The following is an 18,208-nucleotide window of genomic DNA, read 5'->3' on the forward strand; positions in this document are numbered from 1 at the left end:
AGGTAACACTACCAGTAACAAGCCAAGCTCACAGCTGTACCTAAAGGTAACACTACCAGTAACAAGCTCACAGCTGTACCTAAAGGTAACACTACCAGTAACAAGCCAAGCTCACAGCTGTACCTAAAGGTAACACTACCAGTAACAAGCTCACAGCTGTACCTAAAGGTAACACTACCAGTAACAAGCTCACAGCTGTACCTAAAGGTAACACTACCAGTAACAAGCTCACAGCTGTACCTAAAGGTAACACTACCAGTAACAAGCTCACAGCTGTACCTAAAGGTAACACTACCAGTAACAAGCTCACAGCTGTACCTAAAGGTAACACTACCAGTAACAAGCTCACAGCTGTACCTAAAGGTAACACTACCAGTAACAAGCTCACAGCTGTACCTAAAGGTAACACTACCAGTAACAAGCTCACAGCTGTACCTAAAGGTAACACTACCAGTAACAAGCTCACAGCTGTACCTAAAGGTAACACTACCAGTAACAAGCTCACAGCTGTACCTAAAGGTAACACTACCAGTAACAAGCTCACAGCTGTACCTAAAGGTAACACTACCAGTAACAAGCTCACAGCTGTACCTAAAGGTAACACTACCAGTAACAAGCTCACAGCTGTACCTAAAGGTAACACTACCAGTAACAAGCTCACAGCTGTACCTAAAGGTAACACTACCAGTAACAAGCTCACAGCTGTACCTAAAGGTAACACTACCAGTAACAAGCTCACAGCTGTACCTAAAGGTAACACTACCAGTAACAAGCCAAGCTCACAGCTGTACCTAAAGGTAACACTACCAGTAACAAGCTCACAGCTGTACCTAAAGGTAACACTACCAGTAACAAGCTCACAGCTGTACCTAAAGGTAACACTACCAGTAACAAGCCAAGCTCACAGCTGTACCTAAAGGTAACACTACCAGTAACAAGCTCACAGCTGTACCTAAAGGTAAAACTACCAGTAACAAGCTCACAGCTGTACCTAAAGGTAACACTACCAGTAACAAGCTCACAGCTGTACCTAAAGGAAACACTACCAGTAACAAGCTCACAGCTGTACCTAAAGGTAAAACTACCAGTAACAAGCCAAGCTCACAGCTGTACCTAAAGGTAACACTACCAGTAACAAGCCAAGCTCACAGCTGTACCTAAAGGTAACACTACCAGTAACAAGCCAAGCTCACAGCTGTACCTAAAGGTAACACTACCAGTAACAAGCTCACAGCTGTACCTAAAGGTAAAACTACCAGTAACAAGCCAAGCTCACAGCTGTACCTAAAGGTAACACTACCAGTAACAAGCCAAGCTCACAGCTGTACCTAAAGGTAACACTACCAGTAACAAGCCAAGCTCACAGCTGTACCTAAAGGTAACACTACCAGTAACAAGCCAAGCTCACAGCTGTACCTAAAGGTAACACTACCAGTAACAAGCCAAGCTCACAGCTGTACCTAAAGGTAACACTACCAGTAACAAGCCAAGCTCACAGCTGTACCTAAAGGTAACACTACCAGTAACAAGCCAAGCTCACAGCTGTACCTAAAGGTAACACTACCAGTAACAAGCCAAGCTCACAGCTGTACCTAAAGGTAACACTACCAGTAACAAGCCAAGCTCACAGCTGTACCTAAAGGTAACACTACCAGTAACAAGCCAAGCTCACAGCTGTACCTAAAGGTAACACTACCAGTAACAAGCTCACAGCTGTACCTAAAGGTAACACTACCAGTAACAAGCCAAGCTCACAGCTGTACCTAAAGGTAACACTACCAGTAACAAGCCAAGCTCACAGCTGTACCTAAAGGTAACACTACCAGTAACAAGCCAAGCTCACAGCTGTACCTAAAGGTAACACTACCAGTAACAAGCTCACAGCTGTACCTAAAGGTAACACTACTAGTAACAAGCTCACAGCTGTACCTAAAGGTAAAACTACCAGTAACAAGCTCACAGCTGTACCTAAAGGTAAAACTACCAGTAACAAGCTCACAGCTGTACCTAAAGGTAACACTACCAGTAACAAGCTCACAGCTGTACCTAAAGGTAAAACTACCAGTAACAAGCTCACAGCTGTACCTAAAGGTAAAACTACCAGTAACAAGCTCACAGCTGTACCTAAAGGTAAAACTACCAGTAACAAGCTCACAGCTGTAACTAAAGGTAAAACTACCAGTAACAAGCTCACAGCTGTACCTAAAGGTAAAACTACCAGTAACAAGCCAAGCTCACAGCTGTACCTAAAGGTAAAACTACCAGTAACAAGCTCACAGCTGTACGTAAAGGTAAAACTACCAGTAACAAGCTCACAGCTGTACCTAAAGGTAAAACTACCAGTAACAAGCTCACAGCTGTACCTAAAGGTAAAACTACCAGTAACAAGCCAAGCTCACAGCTGTACCTAAAGGTAACACTACCAGTAACAAGCCAAGCTCACAGCTGTACCTAAAGGTAAAACTACCAGTAACAAGCTCACAGCTGTACCTAAAGGTAAAACTACCAGTAACAAGCCAAGCTCACAGCTGTACCTAAAGGTAACACTACCAGTAACAAGCCAAGCTCACAGCTGTACCTAAAGGTAAAACTACCAGTAACAAGCTCACAGCTGTACCTAAAGGTAACACTACCAGTAACAAGCTCACAGCTGTACCTAAAGGTAACACTACTAGTAACAAGCTCACAGCTGTACCTAAAGGTAACACTACCAGTAACAAGCTCACAGCTGTACCGAAAGGTAAAACTACCAGTAACAAGCTCACAGCTGTACCTAAAGGTAACACTACCAGTAACAAGCTCACAGCTGTACCTAAAGGTAACACTACCAGTAGCAAGCTCACAGCTGTACCTAAAGGTAACACTACCAGTAACAAGCTCACAGCTGTACCTAAAGGTAAAACTACCAGTAACAAGCTCACAGCTGTACCTAAAGGTAACACTACCAGTAACAAGCTCACAGCTGTACCTAAAGGTAACACTACCAGTAACAAGCTCACAGCTGTACCTAAAGGTAAAACTACCAGTAACAAGCTCACAGCTGTACCTAAAGGTAACACTACTAGTAACAAGCCAAGCTCACAGCTGTACCTAAAGGTAACACTACCAGTAACAAGCTCACAGCTGTACCTAAAGGTAAAACTACCAGTAACAAGCTCACAGCTGTACCTAAAGGTAACACTACTAGTAACAAGCCAAGCTCACAGCTGTACCTAAAGGTAAAACTACCAGTAACAAGCTCACAGCTGTACCTAAAGGTAACACTACTAGTAACAAGCCAAGCTCACAGCTGTACCTAAAAGTAACACTACTAGTAACAAGCCAAGCTCACAGCTGTACCTAAAGGTAACACTACCAGTAACAAGCTCACAGCTGTACCTAAAGGTAACACTACCAGTGACAAGCTCACAGCTGTACCTAAAGGTAACACTACCAGTAACAAGCTCACAGCTGTACCTAAAGGTAAAACTACCAGTAACAAGTTCACAGCTGTACCTAAAGGTAACACTACCAGTAACAAGTTCACAGCTGTACCTAAAGGTAACACTACCAGTAACAAGCCAAGCTCACAGCTGTACCTAAAGGTGACACTACCAGTAACAAGCCAAGCTCACAGCTGTACCTAAAGGTAACACTACCAGTAACACGCCAAGCTCACAGCTGTACCTAAAGGTAACACTACCAGTAACAAGCCAAGCTCACAGCTGTACCTAAAGGTAACACTACCAGTAACAAGCCAAGCTCACAGCTGTACCTAAAGGTAAAACTACCAGTAACAAGCCAAGCTCACAGCTGTACCTAAAGGTAACACTACCAGTAACAAGCTCACAGCTGTACCTAAAGGTAAAACTACCAGTAACAAGCTCACAGCTGTACCTAAAGGTAAAACTACCAGTAACAAGCTCAAAGCTGTACCTAAAGGTAAAACTACCAGTAACAAGCCAAGCTCACAGCTGTACCTAAAGGTAAAACTACCAGTAACAAGCTCACAGCTGTACCTAAAGGTAAAACTACCAGTAACAAGCTCACAGCTGTACCTAAAGGTAAAACTACCAGTAACAAACTCACAGCTGTACCTAAAGGTAAAACTACCAGTAACAAGCCAAGCTCACAGCTGTACCTAAAGGTAACACTACCAGTAACAAGCCAAGCTCACAGCTGTACCTAAAGGTAAAACTACCAGTAACAAGCAAAGCTCACAGCTGTACCTAAAGGTAACACTACCAGTAACACGCCAAGCTCACAGCTGTACCTAAAGGTAACACTACCAGTAACAAGCCAAGCTCACAGCTGTACCTAAAGGTAACACTACCAGTAACAAGCCAAGCTCACAGCTGTACCTAAAGGTAAAACTACCAGTAACAAGCCAAGCTCACAGCTGTACCTAAAGGTAACACTACCAGTAACAAGCTCACAGCTGTACCTAAAGGTAAAACTACCAGTAACAAGCTCACAGCTGTACCTAAAGGTAACACTACTAGTAACAAGCTCACAGCTGTACCTAAAGGTAACAATACCAGTAACAAGCTCACAGCTGTACCTAAAGGTAACACTACCAGTAACAAGCCAAGCTCACAGCTGTACCTAAAGGTAAAACTACCAGTAACAAGCTCACAGCTGTACCTAAAGGTAAAACTACCAGTAACAAGCCAAGCTCACAGCTGCACCTAAAGGTAAAACTACCAGTAACAAGCTCACAGCTGTACCTAAAGGTAAAACTACCAGTAACAAGCTCACAGCTGTACCTAAAGGTAACACTACCAGTAACAAGCTCACAGCTGTACCTAAAGGTAAAACTACCAGTAACAAGCTCACAGCTGTACCTAAAGGTAAAACTACCAGTAACAAGCTCACAGCTGTACCTAAAGGTAAAACTACCAGTAACAAGCTCACAGCTGTACCTAAAGGTAAAACTACCAGTAACAAGCCAAGCTCACAGCTGTACCTAAAGGTAAAACTACCAGTAACAAGCTCACAGTTGTACCTAAAGGTAAAACTACCAGTAACAAGCTCACAGCTGTACCTAAAGGTAAAACTACCAGTAACAAGCTCACAGCTGTACCTAAAGGTAAAACTACCAGTAACAAGCCAAGCTCACAGCTGTACCTAAAGGTAACACTACCAGTAACAAGCCAAGCTCACAGCTGTACCTAAAGGTAAAACTACCAGTAACAAGCAAAGCTCACAGCTGTACCTAAAGGTAACACTACCAGTAACAAGCCAAGCTCACAGCTGTACCTAAAGGTAAAACTACCAGTAACAAGCTCACAGCTGTACCTAAAGGTAAAACTACCAGTAACAAGCCAAGCTCACAGCTTTACCTAAAGGTAAAACTACCAGTAACAATCCAAGCTCACAGCTGTACCTAAAGGTAAAACTACCAGTAACAAGCTCACAGCTGTACCTAAAGGTAAAACTACCAGTAACAAGCTCACAGCTGTACCTAAAGGTAAAACTACCAGTAACAAGCTCACAGCTGTACCTAAAGGTAAAACTACCAGTAACAAGCCAAGCTCACAGCTGTACCTAAAGGTAAAACTACCAGTAACAAGCTCACAGCTGTACCTAAAGGTAAAACTACCAGTAACAAGCTCACAGCTGTACCTAAAGGTAAAACTACCAGTAACAAGCTCACAGCTGTACCTAAAGGTAAAACTACCAGTAACAAGCCAAGCTCACAGCTGTACCTAAAGGTAACACTACCAGTAACAAGCTCACAGCTGTACCTAAAGGTAACACTACCAGTAGCAAGCTCACAGCTGTACCTAAAGGTAACACTACCAGTAACAAGCTCACAGCTGTACCTAAAGGTAAAACTACCAGTAACAAGCTCACAGCTGTACCTAAAGGTAACACTACCAGTAACAAGCTCACAGCTGTACCTAAAGGTAACACTACCAGTAACAAGCTCACAGCTGTACCTAAAGGTAAAACTACCAGTAACAAGCTCACAGCTGTACCTAAAGGTAACACTACTAGTAACAAGCCAAGCTCACAGCTGTACCTAAAGGTAACACTACCAGTAACAAGCTCACAGCTGTACCTAAAGGTAAAACTACCAGTAACAAGCTCACAGCTGTACCTAAAGGTAACACTACTAGTAACAAGCCAAGCTCACAGCTGTACCTAAAGGTAAAACTACCAGTAACAAGCTCACAGCTGTACCTAAAGGTAACACTACTAGTAACAGCCAAGCTCACAGCTGTACCTAAAAGTAACACTACTAGTAACAAGCCAAGCTCACAGCTGTACCTAAAGGTAACACTACCAGTAACAAGCTCACAGCTGTACCTAAAGGTAACACTACCAGTGACAAGCTCACAGCTGTACCTAAAGGTAACACTACCAGTAACAAGCTCACAGCTGTACCTAAAGGTAAAACTACCAGTAACAAGTTCACAGCTGTACCTAAAGGTAACACTACCAGTAACAAGTTCACAGCTGTACCTAAAGGTAACACTACCAGTAACAAGCCAAGCTCACAGCTGTACCTAAAGGTGACACTACCAGTAACAAGCCAAGCTCACAGCTGTACCTAAAGGTAACACTACCAGTAACACGCCAAGCTCACAGCTGTACCTAAAGGTAACACTACCAGTAACAAGCCAAGCTCACAGCTGTACCTAAAGGTAACACTACCAGTAACAAGCCAAGCTCACAGCTGTACCTAAAGGTAAAACTACCAGTAACAAGCCAAGCTCACAGCTGTACCTAAAGGTAACACTACCAGTAACAAGCTCACAGCTGTACCTAAAGGTAAAACTACCAGTAACAAGCTCACAGCTGTACCTAAAGGTAAAACTACCAGTAACAAGCTCACAGCTGTACCTAAAGGTAAAACTACCAGTAACAAGCCAAGCTCACAGCTGTACCTAAAGGTAAAACTACCAGTAACACGCTCACAGCTGTACCTAAAGGTAAAACTACCAGTAACAAGCTCACAGCTGTACCTAAAGGTAAAACTACCAGTAACAAGCCAAGCTCACAGCTGTACCTAAAGGTAAAACTACCAGTAACAAGCTCACAGCTGTACCTAAAGGTAAAACTACCAGTAACAAGCTCACAGCTGTACCTAAAGGTAAAACTACCAGTAACAAACTCACAGCTGTACCTAAAGGTAAAACTACCAGTAACAAGCCAAGCTCACAGCTGTACCTAAAGGTAACACTACCAGTAACAAGCCAAGCTCACAGCTGTACCTAAAGGTAAAACTACCAGTAACAAGCAAAGCTCACAGCTGTACCTAAAGGTAACACTACCAGTAACACGCCAAGCTCACAGCTGTACCTAAAGGTAACACTACCAGTAACAAGCCAAGCTCACAGCTGTACCTAAAGGTAACACTACCAGTAACAAGCCAAGCTCACAGCTGTACCTAAAGGTAAAACTACCAGTAACAAGCCAAGCTCACAGCTGTACCTAAAGGTAACACTACCAGTAACAAGCTCACAGCTGTACCTAAAGGTAAAACTACCAGTAACAAGCTCACAGCTGTACCTAAAGGTAACACTACTAGTAACAAGCTCACAGCTGTAAAACAATACCAGTAACAAGCTCACAGCTGTACCTAAAGGTAACACTACCAGTAACAAGCCAAGCTCACAGCTGTACCTAAAGGTAAAACTACCAGTAACAAGCTCACAGCTGTACCTAAAGGTAAAACTACCAGTAACAAGCCAAGCTCACAGCTGCACCTAAAGGTAAAACTACCAGTAACAAGCTCACAGCTGTACCTAAAGGTAAAACTACCAGTAACAAGCTCACAGCTGTACCTAAAGGTAACACTACCAGTAACAAGCTCACAGCTGTACCTAAAGGTAAAACTACCAGTAACAAGCTCACAGCTGTACCTAAAGGTAAAACTACCAGTAACAAGCTCACAGCTGTACCTAAAGGTAAAACTACCAGTAACAAGCTCACAGCTGTACCTAAAGGTAAAACTACCAGTAACAAGCCAAGCTCACAGCTGTACCTAAAGGTAAAACTACCAGTAACAAGCTCACAGTTGTACCTAAAGGTAAAACTACCAGTAACAAGCTCACAGCTGTACCTAAAGGTAAAACTACCAGTAACAAGCTCACAGCTGTACCTAAAGGTAAAACTACCAGTAACAAGCCAAGCTCACAGCTGTACCTAAAGGTAACACTACCAGTAACAAGCCAAGCTCACAGCTGTACCTAAAGGTAAAACTACCAGTAACAAGCAAAGCTCACAGCTGTACCTAAAGGTAACACTACCAGTAACAAGCCAAGCTCACAGCTGTACCTAAAGGTAAAACTACCAGTAACAAGCTCACAGCTGTACCTAAAGGTAAAACTACCAGTAACAAGCCAAGCTCACAGCTTTACCTAAAGGTAAAACTACCAGTAACAATCCAAGCTCACAGCTGTACCTAAAGGTAAAACTACCAGTAACAAGCTCACAGCTGTACCTAAAGGTAAAACTACCAGTAACAAGCTCACAGCTGTACCTAAAGGTAAAACTACCAGTAACAAGCTCACAGCTGTACCTAAAGGTAAAACTACCAGTAACAAGCCAAGCTCACAGCTGTACCTAAAGGTAAAACTACCAGTAACAAGCTCACAGCTGTACCTAAAGGTAAAACTACCAGTAACAAGCTCACAGCTGTACCTAAAGGTAAAACTACCAGTAACAAGCTCACAGCTGTACCTAAAGGTAAAACTACCAGTAACAAGCCAAGCTCACAGCTGTACCTAAAGGTAACACTACCAGTAACAAGCCAAGCTCACAGCTGTACCTAAAGGTAAAACTACCAGTAACAAGCTCACAGCTGTACCTAAAGGTAAAACTACCAGTAACAAGCCAAGCTCACAGCTGTACCTAAAGGTAACACTACCAGTAACAAGCCAAGCTCACAGCTGTACCTAAAGGTAAAACTACCAGTAACAAGCTCACAGCTGTACCTAAAGGTAAAACTACCAGTAACAAGCCAAGCTCACAGCTGTACCTAAAGGTAAAACTACCAGTAACAAGCTCACAGCTGTACCTAAAGGTAAAACTACCAGTAACAAGCTCACAGCTGTACCTAAAGGTAAAACTACCAGTAACAAGCTCACAGCTGTACCTAAAGGTAACACTACCAGTAACAAGCCAAGCTCACAGCTGTACCTAAAGGTAACACTACCAGTAACAAGCCAAGCTCACAGCTGTACCTAAAGGTAACACTACCAGTAACAAGCCAAGCTCACAGCTGTACCTAAAGGTAAAACTACCAGTAACAAGCCAAGCTCACAGCTGTACCTAAAGGTAACACTACCAGTAACAAGCCAAGCTCACAGCTGTACCTAAAGGTAAAACTACCAGTAACAAGCTCACAGCTGTACCTAAAGGTAAAACTACCAGTAACAAGCTCACAGCTGTACCTAAAGGTAAAACTACCAGTAACAAGCTCACAGCTGTACCTAAAGGTAACACTACCAGTAACAAGCCAAGCTCACAGCTGTACCTAAAGGTAACACTACCAGTAACAAGCCAAGCTCACAGCTGTACCTAAAGGTAACACTACCAGTAACAAGCCAAGCTCACAGCTGTACCTAAAGGTAACACTACCAGTAACAAGCAAAGCTCACAGCTGTACCTAAAGGTAAAACTACCAGTAACAAGCCACGCTCACAGCTGTACCTAAAGGTAAAACTACCAGTAACAAGCTCACAGCTGTACCTAAAGGTAACACTACCAGTAACAAGCCAAGCTCACAGCTGTACCTAAAGGTAACACTACCAGTAACAAGCCAAGCTCACAGCTGTACCTAAAGGTAACACTACCAGTAACAAGCCAAGCTCACAGCTGTACCTAAAGGTAACACTACCAGTAACAAGCCAAGCTCACAGCTGTACCTAAAGGTAACACTACCAGTAACAAGCCAAGCTCACAGCTGTACCTAAAGGTAACAAGTAACAAGCCAAGCTCACAGCTGTACCTAAAGGTAACACTACCAGTAACAAGCCAAGCTCACAGCTGTACCTAAAGGTAACACTACCAGTAACAAGCCAAGCTCACAGCTGTACCTACCTACCAGTAACAAGCCAAGCTCACAGCTGTACCTAAAGGTAACACTACCAGTAACAAGCCAAGCTCACAGCTGTACCTAAAGGTAACACTACCAGTAACAAGCCAAGCTCACAGCTGTACCTAAAGGTAACACTACCAGTAACAAGCTCACAGCTGTACCTAAAGGTAACACTACCAGTAACAAGCCAAGCTCACGGTCCTTCTGTAGCTCAGTTGGTAGAGCATGGCGCTTGTAACGCCAGGGTAGTGGGTTCGATCCCCGGGACCACCCATACGTAGAATGTATGCACACATGACTGTAAGTCGCTTTGGATAAAAGCGTCTGCTAAATGGCATATATTATTTATTATATATTACCTAAAGGTAACACTACCAGTAACAAGCCAAGCTCACAGCTGTACCTAAAGGTAACACTACCAGTAACAAGCCAAGCTCACAGCTGTACCTAAAGGTAACACTACCAGTAACAAGCTCACAGCTGTACCTAAAGGTAACACTACTAGTAACAAGCTCACAGCTGTACCTAAAGGTAAAACTACCAGTAACAAGCTCACAGCTGTACCTAAAGGTAAAACTACCAGTAACAAGCTCACAGCTGTACCTAAAGGTAACACTACCAGTAACAAGCTCACAGCTGTACCTAAAGGTAAAACTACCAGTAACAAGCTCACAGCTGTACCTAAAGGTAAAACTACCAGTAACAAGCTCACAGCTGTACCTAAAGGTAAAACTACCAGTAACAAGCTCACAGCTGTACCTAAAGGTAAAACTACCAGTAACAAGCTCACAGCTGTACCTAAAGGTAAAACTACCAGTAACAAGCCAAGCTCACAGCTGTACCTAAAGGTAAAACTACCAGTAACAAGCTCACAGCTGTACGTAAAGGTAAAACTACCAGTAACAAGCTCACAGCTGTACCTAAAGGTAAAACTACCAGTAACAAGCTCACAGCTGTACCTAAAGGTAAAACTACCAGTAACAAGCCAAGCTCACAGCTGTACCTAAAGGTAACACTACCAGTAACAAGCCAAGCTCACAGCTGTACCTAAAGGTAAAACTACCAGTAACAAGCTCACAGCTGTACCTAAAGGTAAAACTACCAGTAACAAGCCAAGCTCACAGCTGTACCTAAAGGTAACACTACCAGTAACAAGCCAAGCTCACAGCTGTACCTAAAGGTAAAACTACCAGTAACAAGCTCACAGCTGTACCTAAAGGTAACACTACCAGTAACAAGCTCACAGCTGTACCTAAAGGTAAAACTACCAGTAACAAGCTCACAGCTGTACCTAAAGGTAACACTACCAGTAACAAGCTCACAGCTGTACCTAAAGGTAACACTACCAGTAACAAGCTCACAGCTGTACCTAAAGGTAACACTACTAGTAACAAGCTCACAGCCGTACCTAAAGGTAACACTACCAGTAACAAGCTCACAGCTGTACCGAAAGGTAAAACTACCAGTAACAAGCTCACAGCTGTACCTAAAGGTAACACTACCAGTAACAAGCTCACAGCTGTACCTAAAGGTAACACTACCAGTAGCAAGCTCACAGCTGTACCTAAAGGTAACACTACCAGTAACAAGCTCACAGCTGTACCTAAAGGTAAAACTACCAGTAACAAGCTCACAGCTGTACCTAAAGGTAACACTACCAGTAACAAGCTCACAGCTGTACCTAAAGGTAACACTACCAGTAACAAGCTCACAGCTGTACCTAAAGGTAAAACTACCAGTAACAAGCTCACAGCTGTACCTAAAGGTAACACTACTAGTAACAAGCCAAGCTCACAGCTGTACCTAAAGGTAACACTACCAGTAACAAGCTCACAGCTGTACCTAAAGGTAAAACTACCAGTAACAAGCTCACAGCTGTACCTAAAGGTAACACTACTAGTAACAAGCCAAGCTCACAGCTGTACCTAAAGGTAAAACTACCAGTAACAAGCTCACAGCTGTACCTAAAGGTAACACTACTAGTAACAAGCCAAGCTCACAGCTGTACCTAAAAGTAACACTACTAGTAACAAGCCAAGCTCACAGCTGTACCTAAAGGTAACACTACCAGTAACAAGCTCACAGCTGTACCTAAAGGTAACACTACCAGTGACAAGCTCACAGCTGTACCTAAAGGTAACACTACCAGTAACAAGCTCACAGCTGTACCTAAAGGTAAAACTACCAGTAACAAGTTCACAGCTGTACCTAAAGGTAACACTACCAGTAACAAGTTCACAGCTGTACCTAAAGGTAACACTACCAGTAACAAGCCAAGCTCACAGCTGTACCTAAAGGTGACACTACCAGTAACAAGCCAAGCTCACAGCTGTACCTAAAGGTAACACTACCAGTAACACGCCAAGCTCACAGCTGTACCTAAAGGTAACACTACCAGTAACAAGCCAAGCTCACAGCTGTACCTAAAGGTAACACTACCAGTAACAAGCCAAGCTCACAGCTGTACCTAAAGGTAAAACTACCAGTAACAAGCCAAGCTCACAGCTGTACCTAAAGGTAACACTACCAGTAACAAGCGCACAGCTGTACCTAAAGGTAAAACTACCAGTAACAAGCTCACAGCTGTACCTAAAGGTAAAACTACCAGTAACAAGCTCACAGCTGTACCTAAAGGTAAAACTACCAGTAACAAGCCAAGCTCACAGCTGTACCTAAAGGTAAAACTACCAGTAACACGCTCACAGCTGTACCTAAAGGTAAAACTACCAGTAACAAGCTCACAGCTGTACCTAAAGGTAAAACTACCAGTAACAAGCCAAGCTCACAGCTGTACCTAAAGGTAAAACTACCAGTGACAAGCTCACAGCTGTACCTAAAGGTAAAACTACCAGTAACAAGCTCACAGCTGTACCTAAAGGTAAAACTACCAGTAACAAACTCACAGCTGTACCTAAAGGTAAAACTACCAGTAACAAGCCAAGCTCACAGCTGTACCTAAAGGTAACACTACCAGTAACAAGCCAAGCTCACAGCTGTACCTAAAGGTAAAACTACCAGTAACAAGCAAAGCTCACAGCTGTACCTAAAGGTAACACTACCAGTAACACGCCAAGCTCACAGCTGTACCTAAAGGTAACACTACCAGTAACAAGCCAAGCTCACAGCTGTACCTAAAGGTAACACTACCAGTAACAAGCCAAGCTCACAGCTGTACCTAAAGGTAAAACTACCAGTAACAAGCCAAGCTCACAGCTGTACCTAAAGGTAACACTACCAGTAACAAGCTCACAGCTGTACCTAAAGGTAAAACTACCAGTAACAAGCTCACAGCTGTACCTAAAGGTAAAACTACCAGTAACAAGCTCACAGCTGTACCTAAAGGTAAAACTACCAGTAACAAGCCAAGCTCACAGCTGTACCTAAAGGTAAAACTACCAGTAACAAGCCAAGCTCACAGCTGTACCTAAAGGTAAAACTACCAGTAACAAGCTCACAGTTGTACCTAAAGGTAAAACTACCAGTAACAAGCTCACAGCTGTACCTAAAGGTAAAACTACCAGTAACAAGCTCACAGCTGTACCTAAAGGTAAAACTACCAGTAACAAGCCAAGCTCACAGCTGTACCTAAAGGTAACACTACCAGTAACAAGCCAAGCTCACAGCTGTACCTAAAGGTAAAACTACCAGTAACAAGCAAAGCTCACAGCTGTACCTAAAGGTAACACTACCAGTAACAAGCCAAGCTCACAGCTGTACCTAAAGGTAAAACTACCAGTAACAAGCTCACAGCTGTACCTAAAGGTAAAACTACCAGTAACAAGCCAAGCTCACAGCTTTACCTAAAGGTAAAACTACCAGTAACAATCCAAGCTCACAGCTGTACCTAAAGGTAAAACTACCAGTAACAAGCTCACAGCTGTACCTAAAGGTAAAACTACCAGTAACAAGCTCACAGCTGTACCTAAAGGTAAAACTACCAGTAACAAGCTCACAGCTGTACCTAAAGGTAAAACTACCAGTAACAAGCCAAGCTCACAGCTGTACCTAAAGGTAAAACTACCAGTAACAAGCTCACAGCTGTACCTAAAGGTAAAACTACCAGTAACAAGCTCACAGCTGTACCTAAAGGTAAAACTACCAGTAACAAGCTCACAGCTGTACCTAAAGGTAAAACTACCAGTAACAAGCCAAGCTCACAGCTGTACCTAAAGGTAACACTACCAGTAACAAGCCAAGCTCACAGCTGTACCTAAAGGTAAAACTACCAGTAACAAGCTCACAGCTGTACCTAAAGGTAAAACTACCAGTAACAAGCCAAGCTCACAGCTGTACCTAAAGGTAACACTACCAGTAACAAGCCAAGCTCACAGCTGTACCTAAAGGTAAAACTACCAGTAACAAGCTCACAGCTGTACCTAAAGGTAAAACTACCAGTAACAAGCCAAGCTCACAGCTGTACCTAAAGGTAAAACTACCAGTAACAAGCTCACAGCTGTACCTAAAGGTAAAACTACCAGTAACAAGCTCACAGCTGTACCTAAAGGTAAAACTACCAGTAACAAGCTCACAGCTGTACCTAAAGGTAACACTACCAGTAACAAGCCAAGCTCACAGCTGTACCTAAAGGTAACACTACCAGTAACAAGCCAAGCTCACAGCTGTACCTAAAGGTAAAACTACCAGTAACAAGCTCACAGCTGTACCTAAAGGTAAAACTACCAGTAACAAGCTCACAGCTGTACCTAAAGGTAAAACTACCAGTAACAAGCTCACAGCTGTACCTAAAGGTAACACTACCAGTAACACGCCAAGCTCACAGCTGTACCTAAAGGTAACACTACCAGTAACAAGCCAAGCTCACAGCTGTACCTAAAGGTAAAACTACCAGTAACAAGCCAAGCTCACAGCTGTACCTAAAGGTAACACTACCAGTAACAAGCCAAGCTCACAGCTGTACCTAAAGGTAACACTACCAGTAACAAGCCAAGCTCACAGCTGTACCTAAAGGTAACACTACCAGTAACAAGCAAAGCTCACAGCTGTACCTAAAGGTAAAACTACCAGTAACAAGCCAAGCTCACAGCTGTACCTAAAGGTAACACTACCAGTAACAAGCTCACAGCTGTACCTAAAGGTAACACTACCAGTAACAAGCCAAGCTCACAGCTGTACCTAAAGGTAAAACTACCAGTAACAAGCCAAGCTCACAGCTGTACCTAAAGGTAACACTACCAGTAACAAGCCAAGCTCACAGCTGTACCTAAAGGTAACACTACCAGTAACAAGCCAAGCTCACAGCTGTACCTAAAGGTAAAACTACCAGTAACAAGCTCACAGCTGTACCTAAAGGTAACACTACCAGTAACAAGCCAAGCTCACAGCTGTACCTAAAGGTAACACTACCAGTAACAAGCAAAGCTCACAGCTGTACCTAAAGGTAAAACTACCAGTAACAAGCCAAGCTCACAGCTGTACCTAAAGGTAACACTACCAGTAACAAGCCAAGCTCACAGCTGTACCTAAAGGTAACACTACCAGTAACAAGCTCACAGCTGTACCTAAAGGTAACACTACCAGTAACAAGCCAAGCTCACAGCTGTACCTAAAGGTAACACTACCAGTAACAAGCCAAGCTCACAGCTGTACCTAAAGGTAACACTACCAGTAACAAGCCAAGCTCACAGCTGTACCTAAAGGTAACACTACCAGTAACAAGCTCACAGCTGTACCTAACAAGCCAAGCTCACAGCTGTACCTAAAGGTAACACTACCAGTAACAAGCTCACAGCTGTACCTAAAGGTAACACTACTAGTAACAAGCTCACAGCTGTACCTAAAGGTAAAACTACCAGTAACAAGCCAAGCTCACAGCTGTACCTAAAGGTAACACTACTAGTAACAAGCCAAGCTCACAGCTGTACCTAAAGGTAACACTACCAGTAACAAGCTCACAGCTGTACCTAAAGGTAACACTACTAGTAACAAGCCAAGCTCACAGCTGTACCTAAAGGTAACACTACCAATACACGATACATGCTGTACATCTTGAATTCTGTCCACACCGAACACATTCTATACTGAACACATTCAATACTGAACACATTCAATACTGAACACATTCAATACTGAACACATTCTATACCGAACACATTCTATACCGAACACATTCAATACTGAACACATTCAATACTGAACACATTCTATACTGAACACATTCTATACCGAACACATTCAATACTGAACACATTCAATACCGAACACATTCTATACCGAACACATTCAATACCGAACACATTCAATACTGAACACATTCTATACTGAACACATTCAATACTGAACACATTCAATACTGAACACATTCAATACTGAACACATTCAATACTGAACACATTCTATACCGAACACATTCTATACCGAACACATTCAATACTGAACACATTCAATACTGAACACATTCTATACTGAACACATTCTATACTGAACACATTCAATACTGAACACATTCAATACCGAACACATTCAATACCGAACACATTCAATACTGAACACATTCAATACCGAACACATTCAATACCGAACACATTCAATACTGAACACATTCAATACTGAACACATTCTATACTGAACACATTCTATACTGAACACATTCAATACTGAACACATTCAATACCGAACACATTCAATACCGAACACATTCAATACTGAACACATTCAATACCGAACACATTCAATACCGAACACATTCAATACTGAACACATTCTATACCGAACACATTCAATACTGAACACATTCAATACCGAACACATTCAATACCGAACACATTCAATACCGAACACATTCAATACCGAACACATTCAATACCGAACACATTCAATACCGAACACATTCAATACCGAACACATTCAATACTGAACACATTCAATACTGAACACATTCTATACCGAACACATTCAATACTGAACACATTCAATACCGAACACATTCAATACTGAACACATTCAATACCGAACACATTCAATACTGAACACATTCTATACTGAACACATTCAATTAAATCTGACATTGCAGGGTGACTTTATTCCATGTGCATATTTCGGACCGCTTCACTGAATTTCTCATGAGAGTTCGTGGTACTTAATGTTTACACGCAGTGTTATATATTTTTTTGTTTAATCATCGCTGTATGTGTTTATTTCATGAAAATAAATCCTATATTTTGTATCATTTATTTCTCTGAGCCTCCAGTCTGATCGCGTGTCTGAATATATTTACATACACAGCTCTGATTGGATCGTCTTGACTCTAGAGCAGATCTGGGGCAATTCCAGTCCTCAGGGGCCTGATTTGTGTCACACACACCCCCCCCTCATCCATCCCTCGTAAACACACCTGATTTAAACTCACTGCATTTTTAACTGAACTAACATGATTAGTTGATTATTGGGAGTCATGTGTGTTAGCTGGGACTGGGGGGGACTGGTGTGACACCAATCAGGCACTTTGAGGACTGGAGTTGCCCAGGCAACTGCTCTAGAGCGTACCCCGGCTTTCCCCGTCAAAGTAGGAGGATACATATGGAAATAAAAGATGAGTGGTCATTGGTCAAAATAATCAGGTCAGATTGTGATGTCATGCTCTGGGCTAAAAACTCCATCCCACCTGAACAGGTAGAAATTACAGTGATTTCCTGTTTTTCAGACCTCCCATCTTCACTCACAGAGCTTCACTTGGATTATAACAAGATCAACAAAGTAGAAATTGAGGACTTTTTCAGATATAAAAAAATACAAAGGTAAAAACACTACTGAGATGTGATAAAACACTACTGAGATGTGATAAAACACTGCTGAGATGTGATGTGATAAAACACTACTGAGATGTGATGTGATAAAACACTACTGAGATGTGATAAAACACTGCTGAGCCTCTCTACTGTATATAACCTCTCTACTGTATATATAGCCTCTCTACTGTATATAGCCTCTCTACTGTATATATAGCCTCTCTACTGTATATAGCCTCTCTACTGTATATAGACTCTCTACTCTATATAGGCTCTCTACTCTATATAGCCTCTCTACTGTATAGAGCCCCTCTACTGTATATAGCCTCTCTACTCTATATAGCCTCTCTACTCTATATAGCCTCTCTACTGTATAGAGCCCCTCTACTCTATATAGCCTCTCTACTCTATATAGCCTCTCTACTCTATATAG

General features: G+C 42.5%; 1 protein-coding gene and 1 long non-coding RNA gene across 2 annotated transcripts in view; one reads left to right on the forward strand and one right to left on the reverse strand.

Annotated features, from left to right (window-relative positions):
- The window catches only part of aspn (asporin (LRR class 1)), a 35,544-nt gene that overhangs the window by 11,354 nt on the left and 5,982 nt on the right, over window positions 1-18,208 (forward strand). Inside the window, exon 6 of the mRNA XM_052474279.1 lies at window positions 17,691-17,784. Coding sequence (XP_052330239.1) covers window positions 17,691-17,784 — 94 coding nt within the window. The remainder of the gene's footprint in view (window positions 1-17,690; window positions 17,785-18,208) is intronic.
- Window positions 8-15,708, reverse strand: LOC127910468 (uncharacterized). Its single transcript, XR_008074981.1, has 3 exons — window positions 15,467-15,708; window positions 15,081-15,163; window positions 8-747 (listed from the first exon to the last, which is right to left on the reverse strand). It is a non-coding gene; the product is annotated as an uncharacterized LOC127910468 (long non-coding RNA).

The sequence above is a fragment of the Oncorhynchus keta genome, chromosome 21, assembly GCF_023373465.1.
Source record: "Oncorhynchus keta strain PuntledgeMale-10-30-2019 chromosome 21, Oket_V2, whole genome shotgun sequence".
In the NCBI taxonomy this organism is placed as follows: domain Eukaryota; kingdom Metazoa; phylum Chordata; class Actinopteri; order Salmoniformes; family Salmonidae; genus Oncorhynchus; species Oncorhynchus keta.